This window comes from Stegostoma tigrinum, chromosome 27 (assembly GCF_030684315.1).
Source record: "Stegostoma tigrinum isolate sSteTig4 chromosome 27, sSteTig4.hap1, whole genome shotgun sequence".
NCBI classification, from domain to species: domain Eukaryota; kingdom Metazoa; phylum Chordata; class Chondrichthyes; order Orectolobiformes; family Stegostomatidae; genus Stegostoma; species Stegostoma tigrinum.
Genome location: NC_081380.1, coordinates 49,437,549 through 49,462,098, shown reverse-complemented (window position 1 = coordinate 49,462,098; position 24,550 = coordinate 49,437,549). Strand labels below are relative to the sequence as shown.

Sequence of the window (24,550 nt, the reverse complement as noted above, 5' to 3'; positions counted from 1 at the left end):
AGTGCTAGCTAAATTCTATCTGCAATATTTCTGCGTTGAACCAAGTTCAGTGTCCTTTTTCAAGCCAGCTCCCCAAGAATTCATGCAAAAGTCTTACAAAATCAACTATGATGGACTGAATGCTGCCTGGATAGCCAAAGAACTCAAATTGCCAATGTTCCAGGAGATGATAAAGAAAGCACTTTAAAGACAAGTTGAAGCATGGCAGTATTGCTATTCATGTCTAGGAGGAGCTTGTTACCAATTGTTCAGTTCTTCCCCTTTGATGAAGTGGCACAAGGGGGCATAATATTAAGGTGAATGGCAGGATATTTAGAAGGGATTTGCAGAAAAGGTTTTTCTCCCTGAATGTGGTGAATGCACTCCCTGGGATGGTATTTGAGGCAGGGGAACATCACAACCTTTAAAAAGTTTGTGGACAACCATTTGAACTGTCATAACATACAAGGCTGTGGACTTCATGCTGGAAAATTTGGTATAGATTTAGACTTTTTTTTTATTGGTGCAGACTTGAATGACTGTAGGGCCTCACTGTACCTAAGATTTTATAAAGCTGAGCTAATTGCGGCTGAAAATTTTCTTTTACCCTTGATAAGAGTTTTTATGCTTGTGGCATGTCACCAGAGCTGAAGAGACGTGGACTGAAACGGTTATGTGGATGTGACCTGATTGGGTGATGGATAAAATGTTACAAGCCGCACGACACCAGATTATAGTCCAACAGGTTTATTTGAAATCACAAGCCTTCAGAGCATAGCCCGTTCATCAAGTGACTTCACCTGATGAATGGGCTGCACTCTGAAAGCTTCAAATCTCCCCTTCCCCCACTGCATCCCTAAACCAGCCCAGTTCGTCCCCTCCCCTCACTGCACCACACAACCAGCCCAGCTCTTCCCCTCCACCCACTGTATCCCAAAACCAGTCCAACCTGTCTCTGCCTCCCTAACCGGTTCTTCCTCTCACCCATCCCTTCCTCCCACCCCAAGCCGCACCTCCATCTCCTACCTACTAACCTCATCCCACCTCCTTGACCTGTCCGTCTTCCTGGACTGACCTATCCCCTCCCTACCTCCCCACCTATACTCTTCTCTCCACCTATCTTCTTTTCTGTCCATCTTCGGTCCGCCTCCCCCTCTCTCCCTATTTATTCCAGAACCCTCACCCCATCCCCCTCTCTGATGAAGGGTCTAGGCCCAAAACGTCAGCTTTTGTGCTCCTGAGATGCTGCTGGGCCTGCTGTGTTCATCCAGCCTCACATTTTATTATCAATTAAACCTGTTGGGTTATAATCTGGTGTCATGTGACTTCTGACTTTGTCCATCCCAGTCCAACACCAGCACCTCCACGTCATGGGTAAAATGTTCAGTACGATATTCTTAAAAGGGGATGCTGCAGAGCCGTGGATAAAGAACAGTGGAGTGAATCTAATTAGAGGTTTTTCACAATGCCAGCAGAGAAACAGTGGTCTCCTTGTGCCCTGCACCAATCTATAATGCTACCATTTGGTTCAGTCCGGAGAAAGCGCTAACTAAGTTTCCACTGACTTGTGTACTGGAGTGATCTGGTTGAGATAAAGTTTAATCAGGCTTTGTCTTAATGTTTGCACCACAGAAAGAGGGCATTTGGTACGTTGTTTCTGTATGATCTTTCAAATGGAGCAATTCAAACTCATCCTATTGGTTTATAACTGAGGATCTCTTGAAAACAGGATGCTACATCTGGAGAAACTTCATGAAAGTGTCTTTTTGCCTGGCTGAGAATTTGAGTACAAGATAATAAAATGTGAGGCTGGATGAACACAGCAGGCCCAGCAGCATCTCAGGAGCACAAAAGCTGACGTTTCGGGCCTAGAATTTGAGTACATCAGGTTTACAAATCTGAAGTAGCAGTACATAAAATAATCTAAAACTTTTGCTATAACTGTAGAATTCTCCTCATATGCTTTTGTTCTTTTTCTTCAGTGTGTAGCAGACTGTGTTTTGTATTATTATTTGACAAAGAAAAATGAGAACTACAAGAATCTTGTGAGGAGGAACTACGGCCGCCGCAGAGGAAGGAATACGGTAAGAAATACCAGAATATTGACAAAAAGACTGAGAGCATGAGTTGGGCACAAGGCACACTTGGCAACTGGATCAGTGGATTGGGAACATTTTGTTACATAATATTAGTTGAATGTCTGAGTTACCATGACAACCAGTGGATATAAGGGAGAACAGGGTTACTTGGATAGCTCTTTAAAGAATTCACCATAACCATGTTGGGTTGTTTCATAGCCTTCTATGTACTGTGATGTTACAGATTGAAAAAATTTCATTGTTTTTCGTTCTTTACAGTTCACACTAAATCTTAAGAGATGTTTTATCTTTTACACTTGCAGTAAATAAGCATTTGCAGCATCATTCCCATTGTTCTTAACAAAACTTAAGAACTTAATCATATTGTTGGTGTATATGTGGGCTTTGTACATAATGAGCGCCAATATCTTTTGGATGTAAAGGGTTGAGTTATGGGGATGAGATGGGTAAAGGACATTGAAATCTAAGGTTTTGAGACCATATATAAGGCATAGCAGTGGAAGTAAGGCCATTTGGCCCATCAAGTCCACTCTGCCATTTAAATCATGGCTGATGGGCATTTCAACTCCACTTCCCTACACTCTCCCCATAGCCCTTGATTCCTTGTGAGATCAAGAATTTGTCGATCTCTGCCTTGAAGGCATCCAACGTCCCGGCCTCCACTGCACTCCATGGCAATGAATTCCACAAGCCCACCACTCTCTGGCTGAAGAAATATCGTCTCATTTCAGTTTTAAATTTACCCCCTCTAATTTTAAGACTGTGCCCACGGGTCCTAGTCTCCCCGCCTAACGGAGACAACTTCCTAGCGTCCACCCCTTCTAAGCCGTACATTATCTTGTAAGTTTCTATTAGATCTCCCCTCAACCTTCTAAACTCTAATGAGTACAATCCCAGGATCCTTAGCCATTCATCATACGTTAAACCTACCATTCCAGGGATCATCCATGTGAATCTCCGCTGGACACGCACCAGGGCTAGTATGTCCTTCCTGAGGTGTGGGGCCCAAAATTGGACCCAGTATTCTAAATGGGGCCTAACTAGAGCTTTATAAAGCCTCAGAAGCACATGGCTGCTTTTATATTCCAACCCTGTTGAGATAAACGACATCATTACATTCACTTTCTTAATCACGGACTCTACCTGCAAGTTAACCTTTAGAGAATCCTGGACCAACACTCCCAGGTCCCTTTGTACTTCTGCTTTACGAATTTTCTCACCATTTACAAAATAGTCCATGCCTGTATTCTTTTTTCCAAAGTGCAAAACCTCACATTTACTCACATTGAATTTCATCAGCCATTTCCTGGACCACTCTCCTAAACTGTCTAAATCTTTCTGCAGCTTCCCCACATCCTCAGTACTACCTGCCTGTCCGCCTATCTTTGTATCATCAGCAAACTTCGCCAGAATGCCTCCGGTCCCTTCATCCAGATCATTAATATACAAGGTGAACAGCTGCGGCCCCAACATTGACCCCTGCGGGACACCACTCGTCACTGGTTGCCATTCCGAAAAAGAGCCTTTTATCCCAACTCTCTGCCTTCTGTCAGATAGCCAATCCTCAATCTAAGCCAGTAGCTCATCTCAAACACCATGGGCCCTCACCTTGCTCAGCAGCCACCTGTGAGGCACCATATCAAAGGCCTTTTGGAAGTCTAGATAGATAACATGCACTGGGTTTCCCTGGTCTAACCTCCTTGTTACCTCTTCAAAGAATTCTAACAGGTTTGTCTGGCACGACCTCCCCTTACCAAATCCATGCTGACTTGTTCTAATCTGACCCTGCACTTCCACTTTGGAGTAGATCTGTAGCTCGAGTTGTGGGTGTTGGTTGGCTCGCCGAGCTGTTTTGTTACACAGACGTTTCGTTACCATTCTGGGTAATATCCTCAGTTCAGCCTCTGATGAAGCGCGGTGTGTTTTCCCGCCTGGTTTTTAAACTCTGGGGTCTGTTGCGATGGATTGCCTCACTTCCGGGTTTCTTCCATAGTGGAATGTGCATGGGGTCAAGTTCAATGTGTTTATTAATAGCCTGCTTCGTGGAGTGCCATGCTTCCAGGAATTCTTGTGCATGTCTGCGAGAGACACTACATTGGACAAACAGGTAGGAATCTACAACAAGAGTACAAGAACACTAACTGGCTACAAAAAGAAACTACCAGTACTCACTCATCTCAATCCACATGGACAAGGAGAACCACAACTTTGATTGGGACAACACCAAGATCCTGGGACAGGCTAGGCAAAGAGAAGCAGAAGAATTCCTTCAAGTATGGCACTCCACAAAGCAGGCTATTAATAATAAACACATTGAACTTGACCCCATGTACATTCCACTGCAGAGGAAACCCAGAAGTGAGGCAATCCATCGCAATGGACCCCAGGGTTTAAAAGCCAGGCGGGAAAACACACCAACGCTTCATCCGAGGCTGCACTGAGGATGTTACCCGGCATGATAATGAAACATCTGCGGAACAACAAAACAGCTCGGCGAGCCAACCAACCTCAGGACATTGAAATGTTAGAGCAGTCATGATCATGTTGAATAGTTGAACAGGCTTGATGGCATGAATGGCCTACATCTGTGCCAATGTTCCTCATACAGCAGAATAGCACAGGAACAAGCCCTTCAGCCCACTATATTGTGCCGAACATGACACCAAATAAAACTAATCCTTTCTGCCTGTCCTTGATCAATATCTCTCCGGTCATTGCATATTCATGTGCTTATCTAAAAGTCCATATTGTATCAGCCTCTGTCACCATCCCTGGCAGCACATTTCAAACACCTACCACTCTCTGTAAAAAAAAATAAACTTGCCCCTCTCATCTCATTTGAGCTTTTCCATCTCACCTTAAATGGATGCCCTATAGTATTAGACATTTCACCTGTTGGGAAAAGATTCTAACTATCAAGCCTATTTATGCATTTCATAATTTTATAGTCTTCTATCAAGTCTTCCCTCAGCCTCTGCCCCTCCAGAGAGAACAACCCTGGTTTTTCTAGCCTCTCCTTATAGCTTGTACCCTCTAATCCAGGCAGCATCCTTGTAAACCTCTTCTATATCCAGATATATGTGGGCCAGGATCTCTGTCCATTGCTTATTCATTGAAGTAGAGCAAGCTGGCACTAACTAGTACATTGCTAGCTAACAGGTCATAGGCCACTGTGTGGTACTTCCATGTGCTCAACAATGAGTTGCAATTAAAAGGGGGTCTCCTACTTTGGATACTGGAGGAAGTGGTGCCACAGCATTGTCATTAATAATTGAGTCCCAGCATGGCAGACAGTAAATTAATTTCAGTAGTAAGAAAATCTGCTCTCATCAGACCTTCATGTGACTCCAGATCCCACCGCAATTTGGTTGACTGTTAACTGCCTCAGGTTGAACATAGAACAGTCCAGCACAGTACGGGCCCTTTGCCCATGATGTGCTGAGCTTTTACCCTAATCCTAAGGTCTGTCTAACCTCCACCGCTACCTTATACAATCATCTATATGCCTATCTAATAGCCACTTAAATGCCCCTAATGGGGCCAACTCCACTACCCTCTCCTTCAATGTATTCCATGCCCCTACACACTCTGAGTAAACCTACCTCTGATGTTCCCCTTATATCTACCTCCTTTCACTTTAAAACTGAGTCCCCTGGTAAAAGCTACCTCCACTCTAGGAAAAAGTCTCTGGCTGTCTACTCTATCTATAACCGCTGATCATTTTGTATACCTCTATCAAGTCATCTCTCATCCTTTGTCATTCTAAAGAGCAAAGCCCTAGCGCTCTCAACTTTTCCTCGTAAGACCTTCCCTCCATTCAGGACAACATCCTGGTAAATCTTCTCTGCATCTTTTCTAACGCTTCCACATCTTTCCTGTAATGAGGTGGCCAAAATTTAACGCAGTACTCCAGATGTGGCTAAACCTGGCATTTGTATAGCTGGAGCATAACTTCACGGTTCTGAACTCAATCCCTCTATTAATGACAGCTAATGAAAGATTAATGAGGGATGAGCAATAAAGGTTGATCCAACCTGTGTATTCATACCCCATGAACAAATACAAAAAACAAATCCTGCAGTAGCTTCAGCAGTGCAGTGTTAGAATTGTGGATAGCCTCTGAAGAGCAGTGTTGGGGTTGTTTGCTTTTTATGGTTGGAATTGGTTCATATATGAGTGGGCAAGTGAGGTGAAAAGGCAAAAAATAGTTTGAAAATAGTTTCTGACACACTGAGATATTCTTATTTATCACTCAACGAACAGATATTTCCTTAAGGAATTAAAACTTACACTCGAAGTGACATAATTATGGCTAATTAGGGAAGTTGGGGACAAACGACTAAAAGAATATGTTTTAATATTGCTTAAAGAGTAGTCTCCCTAAAGATTTATAAAGATTTTTTAAAATGGGAAAGAATAACCCAGAAATTAATAAAGGAAAGTAAGTAAGGTACATGGACAATCTTGAGGTGTTCAGAAAAAAGTAATAATTCTTTGCATGGGAGAAAGGAAAAGATGAATGAAAATAAGCATCAATCTCTTGGGGGCAGTGACAGAAGAACTTATAAAATCGAATAAGGAAATTATAGAAATGGCAAGTTTTCTATGTTTGCCTACATGTAGAAGGGAGAAAGATGATTAAGAAAATTGTGGAGAACCAAGGGTTTAATGGGAGTGAGGAACATTAAAAGAAAATTGGAAATTTATTAGCGAGTTTCATGAAGTTGGTAGTGGACAAATATTCAGCACCCTAGGGTTTTTTTACAGTGGTGGCTACAGCCAGTGAATGATTTGGATTTGATCTACCAGAATTCCTAAGATTAAAGAAAAGTTTCTGTAAATTTGAAACATTTTTTTAAAAATGGGAAAGAGAAAATGAGGTGTCAGTCGACTCGAAATGTTAACTCTGCCTTCTTTCCACAGATGCTGCAACACCTGAATTTCTCCAGCAGTTTCTGTTTTTGTTTCAGATCTCCAGCATTCGCATGTTTTATATTAAATTTTGATCAATTAATCTGACATCAGTAAAAGGGAAATTTCGGGATCTGTTATCTAGAAAGTAGTAACCGTCAATTGGAAAATAATTAACTGTGATTGATTATGCATGTGAGCAGGTTATGCTAGGAAATTATTATTGACAAACCTGTTGAGAATATTTTGAAGATGCATCTAGCAGGGATGAATGACAAGAAACAAGTGAATGTGGTACTGTATAGTACATTCAGGAATTGAAGAACCAGGCATGTCTTCTCTCATGTTTAGAAAAATGAGAGGTGATCTCATGAAACTCAGATACTTCTCTGGGCTAGTGAATCTAGAACTGAGGGACACAATCCCCCAATAAGAACTAGACCATTTAAGACTAAGATGAGGATGAATTTATTCACTCGGAACGTAGCGAGTCTTTGGAATTCTACACCCAGAGTGTTATGGAAGTTCTGATGTTTAGCATATTCAAGACAGAACAGAACATAGAATATGGAACAGTACAGGCCCTTCACAGCCCACGATGTTGTGCCGAATTATTACCCTACTAAGATCAATCTACCCTGAAGTCAGTAGGTTTCTGAAGACTAATGACATTGAGGATTATGAAACTAGCAGGAGAAATTGACTGTGAGCTAGATGATTAGTGACTTTGTAATTGAATCTATTACAAGGATAGGATTCTTGGCAGCGTGGAGGAACAGAGGGATCTTGGTGTGCAGATACATAGATCCCTTAAAATGGCCACCCAAGTGGACAGGGTTGTTAAGAAAGCATATGGTGTTTTGGCTTTCATTAACAGGGGGATTGAGTTTAAGAGTCGTGAGATCTTGTTGCAGCTCTATAAAACTTTGGTTAGACCGCACTTGGAATACTGCGTCCAGTTCTGGGCGCCCTATTATAGGAAAGATGTGGATGCTTTGGAGAGGGTTCAGAGGAGGTTTACCAGGATGCTGCCTGGACTGGAGGGCTTATCTTATGAAGAGAGGTTGACTGAGCTCGGTCTCTCTTCATTGGAGAAAAGGAGGAGGAGAGGTGACCTAATTGAGGTATACAAGATAATGAGAGGCATGGATAGAGTTGATAGCCAGAGACTATTTCCCAGGGCAGAAATGGCTAGCACGAGGGGTCATAGTTTTAAGCTGGTTGGTGGAAAGTATAGAGGGGATGTCAGAGGCAGGTTCTTTACGCAGAGAGTTGTGAGAGCATGGAATGCGTTGCCAGCAGCAGTTGTGGAAGCAAGGTCATTGGGGTCATTTAAGAGACTGCTGGACATGCATATGGTCACAGAAATTTGAGGGTGCATACATGAGGATCAATGGTCGGCACAACATTGTGGGCTGAAGGGCCTGTTCTGTGCTGTACTGTTCTATGTTCTATGTTCTAAGTTTTGTTCAGTAGGCTAAAAAGCCTACTCCTGTTTGTATATTTGGACTTTTCAGAAGACAGTAGACGAGGTGTCCAACAGCAAGTTGCTGTTGTTGATTAGGGTTTATGGGATGAGGGTAATGTGTTACCATGGATTAGAATTGGCTAATGGACAGGAAACAGAGACTCGGAATAAAGTGGCCATTTTCAGGGTGGCAGAGTCTAACCATCTGGTATTGCAAACATCACTACTTGGGCATCAACTATTTGTGACCTATATCAATGACTGTGAAAAGGAGAGCTAAGTGCAATGTCTTTAACTTTAATGACGATACAGAACCTAATACGATGGCAAGTTGAGAGAAGAGTACAAACAGGTTGCGAAGGGCTAAAAATTGGTTAAATGTATGGGCAAGAAGTGGCAGATGGAGTATCATGCGGAAAAATGTGGATTATTCACTTTGCTCAGAGTAATGAAGAAAAAGCAGAATATCTATTAAAAGTCAAGGTACTGATAAATGCTTTGTATTGAAAGGAATTTAGGTGTCCTACATGAATCACAGAAAGCAATTAGGGAAGCAAATGGTGTAGTTGTCTTTGCTGCAAGGAAGTCTTGCTGTGGTTGCACAGGTTTTTGATGAGAATATGCATGGAGCAATGTATATAACTTTGGCCTTTTTAACCAAGGAACCCAGAGTTCTGAGGAAGGATCACTGGACCCGAAACGTTAACTCTGTTTTCTCCCCACAGATGCTACCAGACGTGCTGAGCTTTTCCAGCAACATTGTTTTTGTTCCTGATTTACAGCATGTGCAGTTCTTTTGGTTTTTATGATACAATGAAGGTTCACCAGACTGATTCCTGCGATGGGAATGTATTCTATGCAAGAGATTAAATGGGAACACATGATCTCATTGAAATGTATGAAAAGCTTTGAGGTTTGTGTAAGAAAGATGGTAAGAGGCCGTCTCCCCTGGCAAAAGACCAAATTATAATCAAAGGTTATGGGGATATGGTAGGACAGTAGAGTTGATGATTCATTGTTGCAATGTCGAAAAAAGTCAGTGGTTCTTATGATACACGATTACCCATATGTTGTAATATTTTGTATATAAATTTATTGTTTTGTGCTGCATTATACACACGGTTGTTGCATTGTGATGCGTGAAAGGGGTATGAGGCTACGTTATACACCGAAGAGGAACAAGATCAGTCTGGATCAAGAACCCAATACAGTTGGATCCTGTTACTGTCCTTTTGAGATTAGTTTGCTTTCTGTGCTGTCAGCTTGGCTCAGGTAGAATTTTCTTAGTGAGAGAGAAAAATGCAATACAACTGGAGGTTGTCTCAATGATTGTAATGGGTTTGAACGGGGAATATGATGGAAAGTAACAGTTGATTAGTGTCACATAACAATGCCTGCGAAGAGTTTTGGTTTGATGTTCACTGGGCCCTTGTGTAATATCCTTGTAGCATTCCACTGTCAAATTATTCACATGAAAGGATCAAGATTCTACTTTACAAGTAGATCCACTGACACGTGTACATGGCAGTGTATGCTGGAGATTGTTCTTTGTAGTCCATTTTTGATGACATTAGACAATCTGAACATGAATTCTAGTCATAACTTCACATTTTCTTGATATGTTTACAAGTCTGAAATTCATTAAGGAAAAAGTATTTAGTATCAACCACGTGAAGCCCAGGAATGTTTGTACCTGAACTCCAATTGGATCTTGAATGGTCCATTGGTAAGGTCAGCCATAATTTTCTTGAATGCTGGTACAGATTCAAAGGGCTAAGTTATCTATTTCTGCTCTTGTTCTGCATGTTTGTATGTTTTACCAGCCAACCAGTTTCATGACATTCACTTATTAAAAATTTTTGCTGAGAGTTGTTCAACTGGATAAACTATTTTTTGATGTTCTGAGTTTTGACATCGGTGGAGTTGCAAATCAAATCAGAGATAATGGGAACTGCAGATGCTGGAGAATTCCAAGATAATAAAATGTGAGGCTGGATGAACACAGCAGGCCAAGCAGCATCTCAGGAGCACAAAAGCTGATGTTTCGGGCCTAGACCCTTCATCAGAGAGGGGGATGGGGAGAGGGAACTGGAATAAATAGGGAGAGAGGGGGAGGCGGACCGAAGATGGAGAGTAAAGAAGATAGGTGGAGAGAGTGTAGGTGGGGAGGTAGGGAGGGGATAGGTCAGTCCAGGGAAGACGGACAGGTCAAGGAGGTGGGATGAGGTTAGTAGGTAGCTGGGGGTGCGGCTTGGGGTGGGAGGGAGGGATGGGTGAGAGGAAGAACCGGTTAGGGAGGCAGAGACAGGTTGGACTGGTTTTGGGATGCAGTGGGTGGGGGGGAAGAGCTGGGCTGGTTGTGTGGTGCAGTGGGGGGAGGGGACGAACTGGGCTGGTTTAGGGATGCAGTAGGAGAAGGGGAGATTTTGAAACTGGTGAAGTCCACATTGATACCATATGGCTGCAGGGTTCCCAGGCGGAATATGAGTTGCTGTTCCTGCAACCTTCGGGTGGCATCATTGTGGCAGTGCAGGAGGCCCATGATGGACATGTCATCTAGAGAATGGGAGGGGGAGTGGAAATGGTTTGCGACTGGGAGGTGCAGTTGTTTGTTGCGGACTGAGCGGAGGTGTTCTGCAAAGCGGTCCCCAAGCCTCCGCTTGGTTTCCCCAATGTAGAGGAAGCCGCACCGGGTACAGTGGATGCAGTATACCACATTGGCAGATGTGCAGGTGAACCTCTGCTTAATGTGGAATGTCATCTTGGGGCCTGGGATAGGGGTGAGGGAGGAGGTGTGGGGACAAGTGTAGCATTTCCTGCGGTTGCAGGGGAAGGTGCCGGGTGTGGTGGGGTTGGAGGGCAGTGTGGAGCGAACAAGGGAGTCACGGAGAGAGTGGTCTCTCCGGAGGCCTCTCCTGCCGTCGAGACATTAACCGCCTCAACCTCTCCACCCCTCTCACCCACTCCAACCTCTCCCCCGCAGAACGGGCAGCCCTCCGCTCCCTCCGCTCCAACCCCAACCTCACCATCAAACCCGCAGACAAGGGTGGCGCAGTGGTAGTATGGCGCACTGACCTCTACATCGCCGAGGCCAGACGCCAACTCTCCGACACCACCTCCTACCGCCTCCTCGATCATGACCCCACACCCGAGCACCAAACCATCATCACCAACACCATTCACGACCTCATCACCACAGGGGACCTCCTACCCACAGCCTCCAACCTCATTGTTCCCCAACCCCGCACGGCCCGTTTCTATCTTCTTCCCAAAATCCACAAACCTGCCTGCCCTGGTCGACCCATCGTCTCAGCCTGCTCCTGCCCCACCGAACTCATCTCCACCTATCTGGACTCCATTTTCTCCCCTTTGGTCCAGGAACTCCCCACCTACGTCCGTGACACCACCCACGCCCTCCACCTCCTCCAGGACTTCCAATTCCCTGGCCCCCAACACCTCATATTCACCATGGACGTCCAGTCCCTGTACACCTGCATTCCACATGGAGATGGCCTCAAGGCCCTCCGCTTCTTCCTGTCCCGCAGGCCCGACCAGTCCCCCTCCACCGACACTCTCATCCGCCTAGCTGAACTCGTCCTCACACTCAACAACTTCTCTTTTGACTCCTCCCACTTCCTACAGACTAAGGGGGTGGCCATGGGCACCCGCATGGGCCCCAGCTATGCCTGCCTCTTTGTAGGTTACGTGGAACAGTCCCTCTTCCGCACCTACACAGGCCCCAAACCCCACCTCTTCCTCCGGTACATTGATGACTGTATCGGCGCCGCCTCTTGCTCCCCAGAGGAGCTCGAACAGTTCATCCACTTCACCAACACCTTCCACCCCAACCTTCAGTTCACCTGGGCCATCTCCAGCACATCCCTCACCTTCCTGGACCTCTCAGTCTCCATCTCAGGCAACCAGCTTGTAACTGATGTCCATTTCAAGCCCACCGACTCCCACAGCTACCTGGAATACACCTCCTCCCACCCACCCTCCTGCAAAAATTCCATCCCCTATTCCCAATTCCTCCGCCTCCGCCGCATCTGCTCCCACGATAAGACATTCCACTCCCGCACATCCCAGATGTCCAAGTTCTTCAAGGACCGCAACTTTCCCCCCACAGTGATCGAGAACGCCCTTGACCGCGTCTCCCGTATTTCCCGCAACACATCCCTCACACCCCGCCCCCGCCACAACCGCCCCAAGAGGATCCCCCTCGTTCTCACACACCACCCTACCAACCTCCGGATACAACGCATTATCCTCCGACACTTCCGCCATTTACAATCCAACCCCACCACCCAAGACATTTTTCCATCCCCTCCCCTGTCAGCTTTCCGGAGAGACCACTCTCTCCGTGACTCCCTTGTTCGCTCCACACTGCCCTCCAACCCCACCACACCCGGCACCTTCCCCTGCAACCGCAGGAAATGCTACACTTGTCCCCACACCTCCTCCCTCACCCCCATCCCAGGCCCCAAGATGACATTCCACATTAAGCAGAGGTTCACCTGCACATCTGCTAATGTGGTATACTGCATCCACTGTACCCGGTGCGGCTTGCTCTACATTGGCGAAACCAAGCGGAGGCTTGGGGATCGCTTTGCAGAACACCTCCGCTCAGCCCGCAACAAACAACTGCACCTCCCAGTCGCAAAACATTTCCACTCCCCCTCCCATTCTCTAGATGACATGTCCATCATGGGCCTCCTGCAGTGCCACAATGATGCCACCCGAAGGTTGCAGGAACAGCAACTCATATTCCGCCTGGGAACCCTGCAGCCATATGGTATCAATGTGGACTTCACCAGTTTCAAAATCTCCCCTTCTCCTACTGCATCCCTAAACCAGCCCAGTTCGTCCCCTCCCCCCACTGCACCACACAACCAGCCCAGCTCTTCCCCCCCTACCCACTGCATCCCAAAACCAGTCCAACCTGTCTCTGCCTCCCTAACCGGTTCTTCCTCTCACCCATCCCTCCCTCCCACCCCAAGCCGCACCCCCAGCTACCTACTAACCTCATCCCACCTCCTTGACCTGTCCGTCTTCCCTGGACTGACCTATCCCCTCCCTACCTCCCCACCTGCACTCTCTCCACCTATCTTCTTTACTCTCCATCTTCGGTCCGTCTCCCCCTCTCTCCCTATTTATTCCAGTTCCCTCTCCCCATCCCCCTCTCTGATGAAGGGTCTAGGCCCGAATCGTCAGCTTTTGTGCTCCTGAGATGCTGCTTGGCCTGCTGTGTTCATCCAGCCTCACATTTTATTATCTTGCAAATCAAATCAGACCATTTGATAGAACAAATGTGTTCAGTGTTTAGCATACCTTTTCTGCATGTAAATAGTTCTAATCACATTTCTGCGCAACTGTTGCTTATCTTCTGCTTTACGTTTCTGCCTACTGTTCCAGCTTGATCACTGGCATTGGATGTGAATTCTACAAATTCATACTCTGTGTGGAGATATTTATCAATATGCTAAGAATTCCTACCTGATTTTGAGTTGGAAGGGGATGAAGATGCATGCATGAAATTACTTAGCACTGCTCAGCTAGGAAGTGAAACAAAAACAGAAGTTGCTGGAAAATCTCACCAAGTTTGGCAGTATTTGCTAGAGAATGCAAAGTTCATGTTTTGAGTCCAGTGACCCCTCTTCAGCTAGTAGGAGAATGGCCCATCGTGTTTATAGCCATACTGAAAACGTAGATAAAAAGACACAGCTCGCAGAATGACTGACTGAACTGAACTGAGAGGGGGATCTGGATGCTGTCTCCAGTCAGGTCACTGCGTTGTCAAGGAATGGAGCACCTGCTACTCTTTACTTTGTTAATTTCTGCTAGGAAGTGTGTGAGAATTTTGAGAGGATAGGAATATGAGTGAAGTATAGTGCTTTTTCTGTAAGAATAACCGAGTGGCATTCTATATTTTCATGCTGCAGCTGTACAAAACTCTGGTGCGGCCGCACTTGGAATATTGCGTACAGTTCTGGTCACCGCATTATAAGTAGGATGTGGAAGCTTTGGAAAGGGTGCAGAGGAGATTTACTAGGATGTTGCCTGGTATGGAGGGAAGGTCTTATGAGGAATGGCTGAGGGACTTCACGCTGTTGCCGTTAGAGAGAAGAAGGTTGAGAGGTGACTTAATTGAAACATATAAAACAATCAGAAGGTTAGTTCGGGTGGATAGGGAGAGCTGTTTTCCTAGGATGGTGACGGCGAGCACGAGAGGGCATAGCTTTAAATTGAGGGGTGAAAGATATAGGACAGATGACAGAGGTAGTTTCTTTACTCAGAGAGTAGTAAGGGAATGGAACGCTTTGCCTGCAATGGTGATAGATTCGCCAACTTTAGGTACATTTAAGTCGTCATTGGATAAGCATATGGACCTACATGGAATAGTGTAGGTTAGATGGGCTTGAGATCGGTATGGCAGGTCAGCACAACATCGAGGGCCTGTACTGTGCTGTTCCGTTCTATGTTCCATATGTAGAATGGCCCCAAGTGGGCTCTTGTACATCTCGAGCTGTGTCCTGGGTCATGTGTCTACGATCAAGATGAAGAGAAAATAAGAAAGAATGTACAAGACTCTACTGAAGTGATAGTTAATTTATTGTTCAGGATACACTATTGGTGTTGTGAATTGTTTCCAGAGTTCAAAGAATATGATTTCATGTAGATACAGTGATCTTTGTGTTGTTTATTTTAATTTTTTAGCTCCATGGTTTTGGGAATTAAACCAGCTCTGCATCTATTAGGCTAGTTTCAAAGTGGCTAATAGTGCACTGCTTGAGGTTTCGGCTACAAACTGCTCTGACATTACATTCAGATAAGTTTATTTAAAAAAAGGCTTTGTTTGGCCTATTTGGCAAGTACTTCTGAGAAATTTTTCAACATTATGTTAGAACGGAGTCAGAATTGGCTCAAACCAGATAATGTGAATGACAGGCCACTGCACTGAGGGTGGTGCTGTCGGCAGTTTTTCCAAAAGAATCTCAATTTGGATTGTTGCCTGCCTGTGATTTCCTCCCCCTCTATTCAGTCATGATGGTGGTATAGCCCAGTTATCCGCTCAGTCTACTTGATATGCTGCTGTAAGGACCAATGATACAGGACTCTGTGGGATTACCTTATCTGACCCTGCAGATTAGAGTGTATTTGTGAGATAGAGTCGTCCTCAGGCTAGCTTGTGCTGCAGGGTGATAGAGTTTCCTGGAATATGTGCAGTGACAGGTCAGACAGCTGGTCTAAAGAGCCCAGTGACGCTGCTGCCTTTCTCCAGGCTGAAACTTACTGTGGTGTGGAAAGGGTAGGCATCAGCCTGACACCCACTTACTAAGTTGGGTGGACAGTACAGAGTTTTCTGTTAGCAGATGAAGATTCAGGTACGTTACTGGATTGCATTTCCTTAGGGTGCTGGCAGTTCAAATGCCCCTGTGTGCAGAAGTTTGTCTGCTTCAAGTGAGTCACCACAGTAGTTCAAGCTTAAACTGTTTTTATGAAGAGTGGGTGTTGTCTTTGCAAGGCAATTTGAGCGGCTAATCAGAGACCAAATGAGCAGAGCAAAAAGAGCTTCCCAGAACGCAGGAAATCAAGGTCATATTGTAGTTATACACTTTGAATATGTGGTGGATTTTAATATCCCAGAGTTCTGTCTTATAACCCTCTTCATGCCTTCAGTTGAAGCCTGTTAACTTCATGTGCCAGGTGTGATATTTGATGCCAGCAGTTGGGATTTAACAGTTGACAACTGACGGCAAAATGAGAATGCCTCAAGGGAAAGAGAAAAGTTTGCACAGTTGCAAGTTTTATGTAAGTGGAGAGAACCAGTATGTTAGTGACCTCTGTGGTCTGATCAGCCTGTTGCAGTCAGGAAGCTGCCTTTGTCAAAAAAATATAAAATCATACTCTTGCACATCCATACTTACTTGTTAATCTTTTCAGAGCAGTATGCCTTCTACAATTTTCAAATGCTGTTTTCCTTTCCTTTTCTTTCACTTTGTAAAGTTACTAAAAGCTTACTGCCAGCACAGACAGAAGTTTTACAAAACATTAATGATTAAGAGCACCAATAGGCCGCTGACCCCCTTGAGACAGCTCCACCATTCAATGAGCTTGTGACTGACCTTATTACTCCGTATTCCTATTTCTGCATAATCTTCCATCTGCTTGCTTGCTAAGAATGTATTTACAACAATTTTTTTTTATTAGCCTGCCCCAATGAGACCAGCAGTGTAACGGCTAATCAAAAGGTCCGCATAATCGGTGTAAAAACACACACAATGAGTATTAGAAATGTCATGTAGGGTGTATACATATTATTATTGTACTTTATTTATAGCATAAATCGTTTAAATAATAATGCGACCTTCATCTAAATAAAACTTAACAGAAAACTGTTCTAAATCATACCCTTATCTACTTAGAACATGCGATAATATTGTAAACCTCTGGTATTTGAGGTGTATAATTTTGCTGGGTTATTGAGAGTGCAGGTTCATAGGATGCCAGTTAAAATTTGCTAACTCTTCCAAAAGGAATAATGCAGGTAATGTTCCAGAGAGATTTTGAGTATATGTATAAGTTAGATCATATGTGAGAGTCTTTGACTCTTAGGAAACATAAACTTAGCTGTATTCGCAGCTCCTTTCTTCTATCAAAGGTCCATCCTTTCACAAGTCCGTATAACAGTCGGGGGGAAAAACGTACGGGTAAAACGCTGAAAACTGCGCATTTGCAGATGTTCTGAGAACACAGTCCTGTTTATAATTAAACTGTTTAAAACCTTTGGTGGTTATTGCTGAGATTTAATAGAACACCAGTTTCTTTCTACATCAAGGCGAACCAGTTATATTGTGATATTATCTCTGGATGAGCCATTTTGAGGTCCTGAATAACACTCTGGTGTTACAGCTTCAGATCCCACCACAACAGCTGATGGAATTTAAATTCAATTAATTAAAATCTGAAATGTAAAGCTAGACTCGGTTGTGGTGACCATGTAAGTAGTTAGTTGTCATTTAAAAGAAAAACCCATCTGATTCACTACTGACCTTAACAGAAGGGAATCTACCATCCTTACCTGGTATTAGTAAAGAAAAAAATATACTGGTGAAATTAATGGGTTTGAAATCTGATAAATTCTGAGGATCTGATAATCTACATCCCACAACACACAAAGAGGTGGCCGTGGAAATAGTGGATGCATTGATTATCATTCCAAAACCCTATAGATGCGGTAAAAATCTTGGCAAATGGACGATGGGAGATGTAACCCCATGCTTTTGAAAAGGAGAGATGAAGAAAGGCATACTGTTCTGAAAAAGTGAACAGGAATGCATGGATGTGCACACAGCCTGATCTTCCTGACTGCATTATGCTGATCAGACTGGACAGATCACTCAGACTGCTCCTCTCCAATTACACCAAACTTGCAATGCACAAACTTTTCTCTTTCCCCGGGACATTTCCATTTTGCTGTCAGTTGTGAATTGCCGAAGCCCTTTTCCAGAAGGCATCTGATAAGATCCCACATCAAAGGTTAATGCAGAGAATAAAAGCTTATGGTGTTGGGTGTTAACATTGGCACAGATAAAAGAAGGAAGCAGAGTGTGGAAAATACTGGGTCTTTCTCAGGCTGATAGGATGTCACAAGTGGTATGTCATGGGAGCTGGTGCTGCGCTCTCAACTCTTTACAATTTACATAAATGATTTGAATGATGGGACCAAAAGTATGTAGTTAAATTTGCTGATGACACCAAGATAAATGAGTTGTAAAGTTGACATCAGGAACCTAAAAAAGGATATAGACAGGTCATGTGGATAGACAAAGATCTCGCAAATGGAGTACAATGTGGGAAAGACAAAATTGTTCATTTTGGCAGAATGAATAGGAAAGCATATTATCTAGATGGTGAGATGTTGCAGAGCTCTGAGATGCAAGGAGATATGACTTTCCAAATGCGCGAATCGTTGAAGGTTAGCACACAGGTATGTAAGTAATTAGGCATGTTATGGTTTATTGTGAGGGGAACTAAATGCAAGACTAAGGAAGTTATGCTTCAGTTGTATAGGGAATTGGTGAGACTGCAGCTGAAGTACCGTAAACCATACTTACAGGAGGGTCTTAATGTGTTGAAAGCAGTTCACAGAAGATTTATTGCACCAGTACCCTGAATGAGCAGGTTATGAGGAAAGCCTAGGCAGACTAGGCCTGTATCATCTGGAGGTAACTTAATTGAAACATTTAAGGTGCTGATGGAACTTGACCAGAAGGTTGTGCAAGGGATTGATTCTTATGGGAGAATGAAGAGCTAGTGGTCACAGCTTAAAAACATGGTGTTGTCCTTTCTTCTTTACTCACTTGTGGGACCTGGCCATTGCTGGCTGGCCAGCATTCATTGCCCATTCTTAGTTGTCCTTGAGAAATACTGGCGTGCTGCCTCTTGATCCACTGCAGTACATGTTCTGTCGGTTGACCCACAAAGCTTGGAAGGAGGGAATTCCAGGATTATGACCATAACACTGAATGGACTGAGGCATATTTCCGAGCCAGGGGATTGAGTGGCTTGGAGGAGAAGTTGCAGGTAGTGGTGTTACCATATATCCGCTGCCTTGTCCTTCTAACTGGAAGTGAACGTGGGTTTGGAAGGTGCTTGGGTGAATTTCCGCAGTCCATCGTATAGTGTACTCGGCTGCAAATGAGTGTCAGTAATGGAAGTTGTAGATACGATGCCAGCCAAGAGAACTGGATGGTGGAAAGCATCTTGAGTGTTATTGGAGCTGCACCCATCCAGGCAAATGGGAAGAATGCCATTACACTTCTGACTTGTGCTTTGTAGATGCTGAAAGGCCTTTGGGGTGTCTGGAGATGTTATTCGCTGCAGTATTCCTAGCCTCTGACCTTCTCTTGTAGCCACTATATTTATGTGGCAAATTCAGTTGAGTTTCTGGTCAGTTATAACCCCCAGGATGTTGATAGTGGGGGCTTCAGTGATGGTGACACCATTGAATATCATAGGACAGCTGTTAGATTGTGCCTTGTTGGAGGTGGTCATTGCCTGGCATTTGTGTGACACAAGCATTATTTGCAACTTGCCAGTCCAAGCCTGGATATTGTCCAGAACTTGTTGCACTTGAATATGGACTGCTTCAGTATTTGAGAAGTCACAAGTTGTGATGAATATTGTTTAATAATTGGCAAACATCCCTATGTTATGATGGAGGGAAGGTCATTGATGAAGCAACTGAATTTGGTTGGACATAGGGCTTGACCCTGAGGCTTCTGCAGAGATGTCCTAGAAATGAGATGACAGACCTCCAACAACCATCTTCCTATATGCCACATATGACTCTAACCGGCAGAGAGTTTGCCCCCGATACCCATTGATCCCAGGTTTGCTGGGGCTCCATAGAACATAGAACATAGAACATAGAACAGTACAGCACAGAACAGGCCCTTCAGCCCACAATGTTGTGCCGACCATTGATCCTCATGTATGCACCCTCAAATTTCTGTGACCATATACATGTCCAGCAGTCTCTTAAATGACCCCAATGACCTTGCTTCCACAACAGCTGCTGGCAACGCATTCCATGCTCTCACAACTCTCTGCGTAAAGAACCTGCCTCTGACATCCCCTCTATACTTTCCTCCAAACAGCTTAAAACTATGACCCCTCGTGCTAGCCATTTCTGTCCTTGATGATGCCACACTTGGTTGAATGCCGCCTTGCAGTCAAGGGCTGTGACTCTCACCTCAGTACAAAATTCAGCTCTTTTGTCCATATTTGAACGAAGTCTGGAGCTGGGTGGCCCTGATGGAACCCAAAATGGGCCTCACTCAGTAGGTGAGAGATAATGGGAACTGCAGATGCTGGAGATTCCAAGATAATAAAATGTGAGGCTGGATGAACACAGCAGGCCAAGCAGCATCTCAGGAGCACAAAAGCTGACGTTTCGGGCCTAGACCCTTCATCAGAGAGGCTCTCTGATGAAGGGTCTAGGCCCGAAACGTCAGCTTTTGTGCTCCTGAGATGCTGCTTGGCCTGCTGTGTTCATCCAGCCTCACATTTTATTATCTCACTCAGTAGGTGCTGCTTGATGGTATTGTTGATAATACCTTCCATCACCTTGGTAATTGACAGCAGACTAATTATGAGGCAATTGACTGAGTTGTGAGTTGTTCCACTTGCTGTGTACAGGACATACCTGGGCAATTGTCCACACTGTTGGGTTGATGCCAGTATTCTAAATGTATTGGAACAGCTTGGCTAAGAGAGCAACAAGACCTAGAGCACAAGTGTTCAGTACTATTGATGTAAAGTGGCAGATTCCATAGCCTTTGCAGTATCCAGTGTCTCCAACTGTTTCTTGATATCGTACGGAATTAATCAAATTGGCCAAAAACTGGTATCAGTAGTCCTGGGGACCACTGGAAGAGGCTGAGATCGATAATCCACTTGGCACTTCTCACTGAAAATTGCTGTGAATGCTTTACTTCTGCTTTTTGCACTGATGTGTTGGGTTCCTCAATTATTAACAATGGGAGTATTTGTGAAGCCACCTCCTCCAGTGAATTGTTTAATTGTTCAGCACCATTCACGGTTGTGTGTAGCAGGACTGTGGACCTTTAGATCTGATCTTTTGGTTGTAGGATTGCTTAACTCTGTCAGTCACTGCTTATGCTGTTTGGCATGCAAGTAATCCTGTTTGGTAGCGTCACCATTTTCAGGTATGCCTGGTGCTGGTCCTGGCATGTCCTCCTGCACATACCATTGAACCAGTGTTAATCCCTTGTCCTAATGGTAATGGTTGGGGATATGTTGGCCATGAGTTGCAAATTGTGCTAGAGTACAATTCTGCTGTTATTGATGAACCATGGCACCCCATGGCTGCCTAGTCTTGAGTCGTTAGATTTGTTCAAAGTCTGTCCCATTTAATACATATTAGTGCCACACAACATGATAAAAAGTATTCTCAATGTGAAGGTGGGACTTTATCTCCACAAGGACTGTGTGGTGGTCATTCTTGAAGACACTGTCATGGATAGATGCACCTGCAACTGATAGGTAGGTAGGGATGAGATCGCGTATGCTTTTGCCTCTTGTTGCTTCACTTGGTACCTGCTACAGACCCAGTCTTGTAGTTATGTCCTTTAGTACCCAACCAGTCCATTCCACCTACTGCCAAGCCATTCTCGGTGGCAGATGTTGAAACCCCCTCACCTAGAGTACACGCTACATCCTTGCCGCCCTTGGTGCTTCCTCCAATTCTTGTTCAACGTGAAAGAGCACTGATTCATCAGCCGAAGGAGCATGGTACATCATACTCAGCTAGAGGTTTTCTTGCCCATGTTTAACCTGTCCTACCTGGTGTGACAGGGCAGATCCAGCAATGGTGATGGTGGTGTCTGGGACATGGTCATACTCATCAAATCAAACTTCTGAGCCTTGGGTACCAGTTCTGAACATTGAGCCTTGCACCATCAATCTTGTCAAGCACTCTACTCCACTTTCCTGAATAATGATTAGTTTTGTACCCCATCCAAGACAAATATGTCTTCTCTTAAGTATGGAGACCAAAACTGGGCGCACTGTTCCAGGTATTGTCTCACTCTCCAGTTGCAGTGAGATGTCTCAATTCTAGGCATCTGACTTCACTGCAATTAAGGCTAACATAGCAATTGCTGAGATAACAAGGTGTAGAGCTGGATGAACACAGCAGGTCAAGCAGCATCAGAGGAGCAGGAAAGCTGACATTTTGGGCCTAGACTCCTCTTCAGAACTGATGGTGGCTGGGAAAACATCAGTTTATATGCAGAAAATAGGGAAGTGGGGGTAGGGAGTAAACGATTGGATAGGCCATTATGCACCGCCTGTTGTTAATTACTATGTGATAACAAGGTCATGTGTGTGGGGTGGGGGCTGGGACAAAGGAGAGTTTAGGCCCTAAAATTATTGAACTCAACCCGGAGGGTTATAAGGTCCCCAAGCGGAAAATGAGGCACTGTTCCTCCAGTTTGCACTGGGCTTCGCTGGAACACTGTAGCAAGCTAGAGACAGAGATGTTGGCCAGGGAGCAGGGTGGCTCATTAAAGTGGCAAGCAACAGGGAGAAGGGTCCAGACCCAAAACGTCAGCTTTCCTGCTCCTCTGATGCTGCTTGGTCTACTGTGTTCATCCAGCTCCACACCTTGTTATCTAAGGTAGTTCAGGCTCTTTTTTGCGAGCAGAGCATAGATGTTCTGCAAAGCAGTCGCCAAGTCTATGCTTCATTTCCCCAAAATAGAGGAGACCACATTGTGAACAGCAAATGCAGTAGACTAGATCCTGGGAAGTGCAGGTAAAATGTTGCTTCACCTGGAAGGTGTATTTAGGCCCTTGGATACTGGGAAGGGAGGAGGTAAATGGGCAGGTTTTGCACCTTCACCCGTTATAGGGGAAGGTGCCATAGGGTTGTGGGGGTGTGTTGGGGTGAAGGACGTGTGAAACAGGGTGTCATGGAGGGAATGGTGCCTGCAAAAGGCGAGGCGGGGAGGGGAATATGTGTCAAATGGTGAAATCTCGCTGGAGGTGGCGGAAATGGCATCTGATGATCTTCTGGATGTGGATGCTGGTGGGATGATAGGTGAGGATAAGGGGAACCCTATCTCTGTTGCAGAAGGGGAGAGAAAGGATGGGGGCGGAAGTGCAGGAAATGGGTCGGATCTGATTGAGGGCCCTGCCAACAATGGAGTTGAGGAACCCTCGGTTGAGGAAGGTGGATATTTTGGAGGCTCCCTTGTCGAAGTTGGCCTCATCTGAACATATGAGATGGAAGAACGGAAAGAATGGGTTGGAGTCTTTACAGGAAGCAGGGATTGATCATGTCTAGTCCAGATAGCTGTGGGAGTCATTGGGTTTGAAGTGGATATTAGTGGCCAGTCTAACCCTAGAAATGCAAACAGAAATGTCAAGGAATGGAAGGGAGGAGTCACAGATAGACCAGGTGAAGGTGAGGGCAGGGTGGAAATTGGAGGCGAAATTGATGAAGTTTTCCAATTCCAGACGAGAGAAGGAAGCAGCACTGATACTATCGATGTATCGGAAAAAAAAGTTGTGGGTGAGGGCCGGAATAGGACTAGAACAAAGAAAGTTCCACATACCAAATGAAGAGAAAGGCATAGCTGGAGCCCATGCAGGTACCCATGGCAACCCCTCTTACCTGAAGAAAATGGGAAGAGTTAAAAGTGAAGTTGTTGAGGGTGAGGGCAAGCTCAGCCAAGCAGAAGAGGAGGGTGGTGGTAGGTGGGGATGGTTCAGGCCTTTGCTCCAGGAAGAAGCGGAGAGCCCTAAGACCCTCCTGATGGGGAATGGACTTGTAAAGGGATTGCACATCCATGGTAAAGAAGAGGTGGCTGGAACCTGCAAAATGGAAGTTTTGAAAGTGGCATAAGGCGTCAGTGGAATCACGGATGTGCATGGGCAGGGATTGGACCAGGGAGAGAAGACTGAATCAAGGTAGGAAGAGATGAGTTCTGTGGGGCACGAGCAGGCTGAAACAATGGGTCTACCCAGACAGTCCTGTCTGTGGATTTTGGCAGCAGGTAGAAACAAGCTGTGCAGAGTTGGAGGACTGTCAGCTTGGAAGTGGAAGTGGGGAGATCACTGAATGAAATGAGATCCATTACCGTAGGATATACAATGGCCATGATGGGGTCATGGCCCAGGGGAAGGTAGGAGGCGGTATCTGAGAGCTGGCGCTCTGCGAGGTAGAGGTCAGTACGCCAGACTACAACAGCACCACCCTTATAGGCAGGCTTAATGACAAAGTCAGGGTTAAATCTGAGTGCACGGAGTGCAGCCAGTTCTGGAGGGAGCTAGGTTGGATTTGTTGAGAGGGGCAGCAAAATTGAGGCAACTAGTGTCACATCAACAGTTCTCAATGAACAGATTGAGTGCAGGTAAAAGGCCGGAGGGAAGGATCTAAGTGGAGGGAGAGCGTTGGAACTGGGTGAAGTGGTCAGTTGGTCGGGGAGGGGACAGTTGCCCAAAGAAATAGACACGGAGTCAAAGACGGCAGAAGAAGAGTTCAACGTCCTGTCGTGCCAGAAATT

At 45.0% G+C, this 24,550-nt stretch overlaps 1 protein-coding gene across 12 annotated transcripts in view; it reads left to right on the top strand.

The window, feature by feature from the left end:
• The window catches only part of ncor1 (nuclear receptor corepressor 1), a 382,757-nt gene that overhangs the window by 157,199 nt on the left and 201,008 nt on the right, over positions 1–24,550 (top strand). For all 12 annotated transcript variants that reach the window (XM_048557338.2, XM_048557340.2, XM_048557334.2 and 9 more), the window contains one exon: positions 1,962–2,063. In XM_048557338.2, coding sequence (XP_048413295.1) covers positions 1,962–2,063 — 102 coding nt within the window. The remainder of the gene's footprint in view (positions 1–1,961; positions 2,064–24,550) is intronic.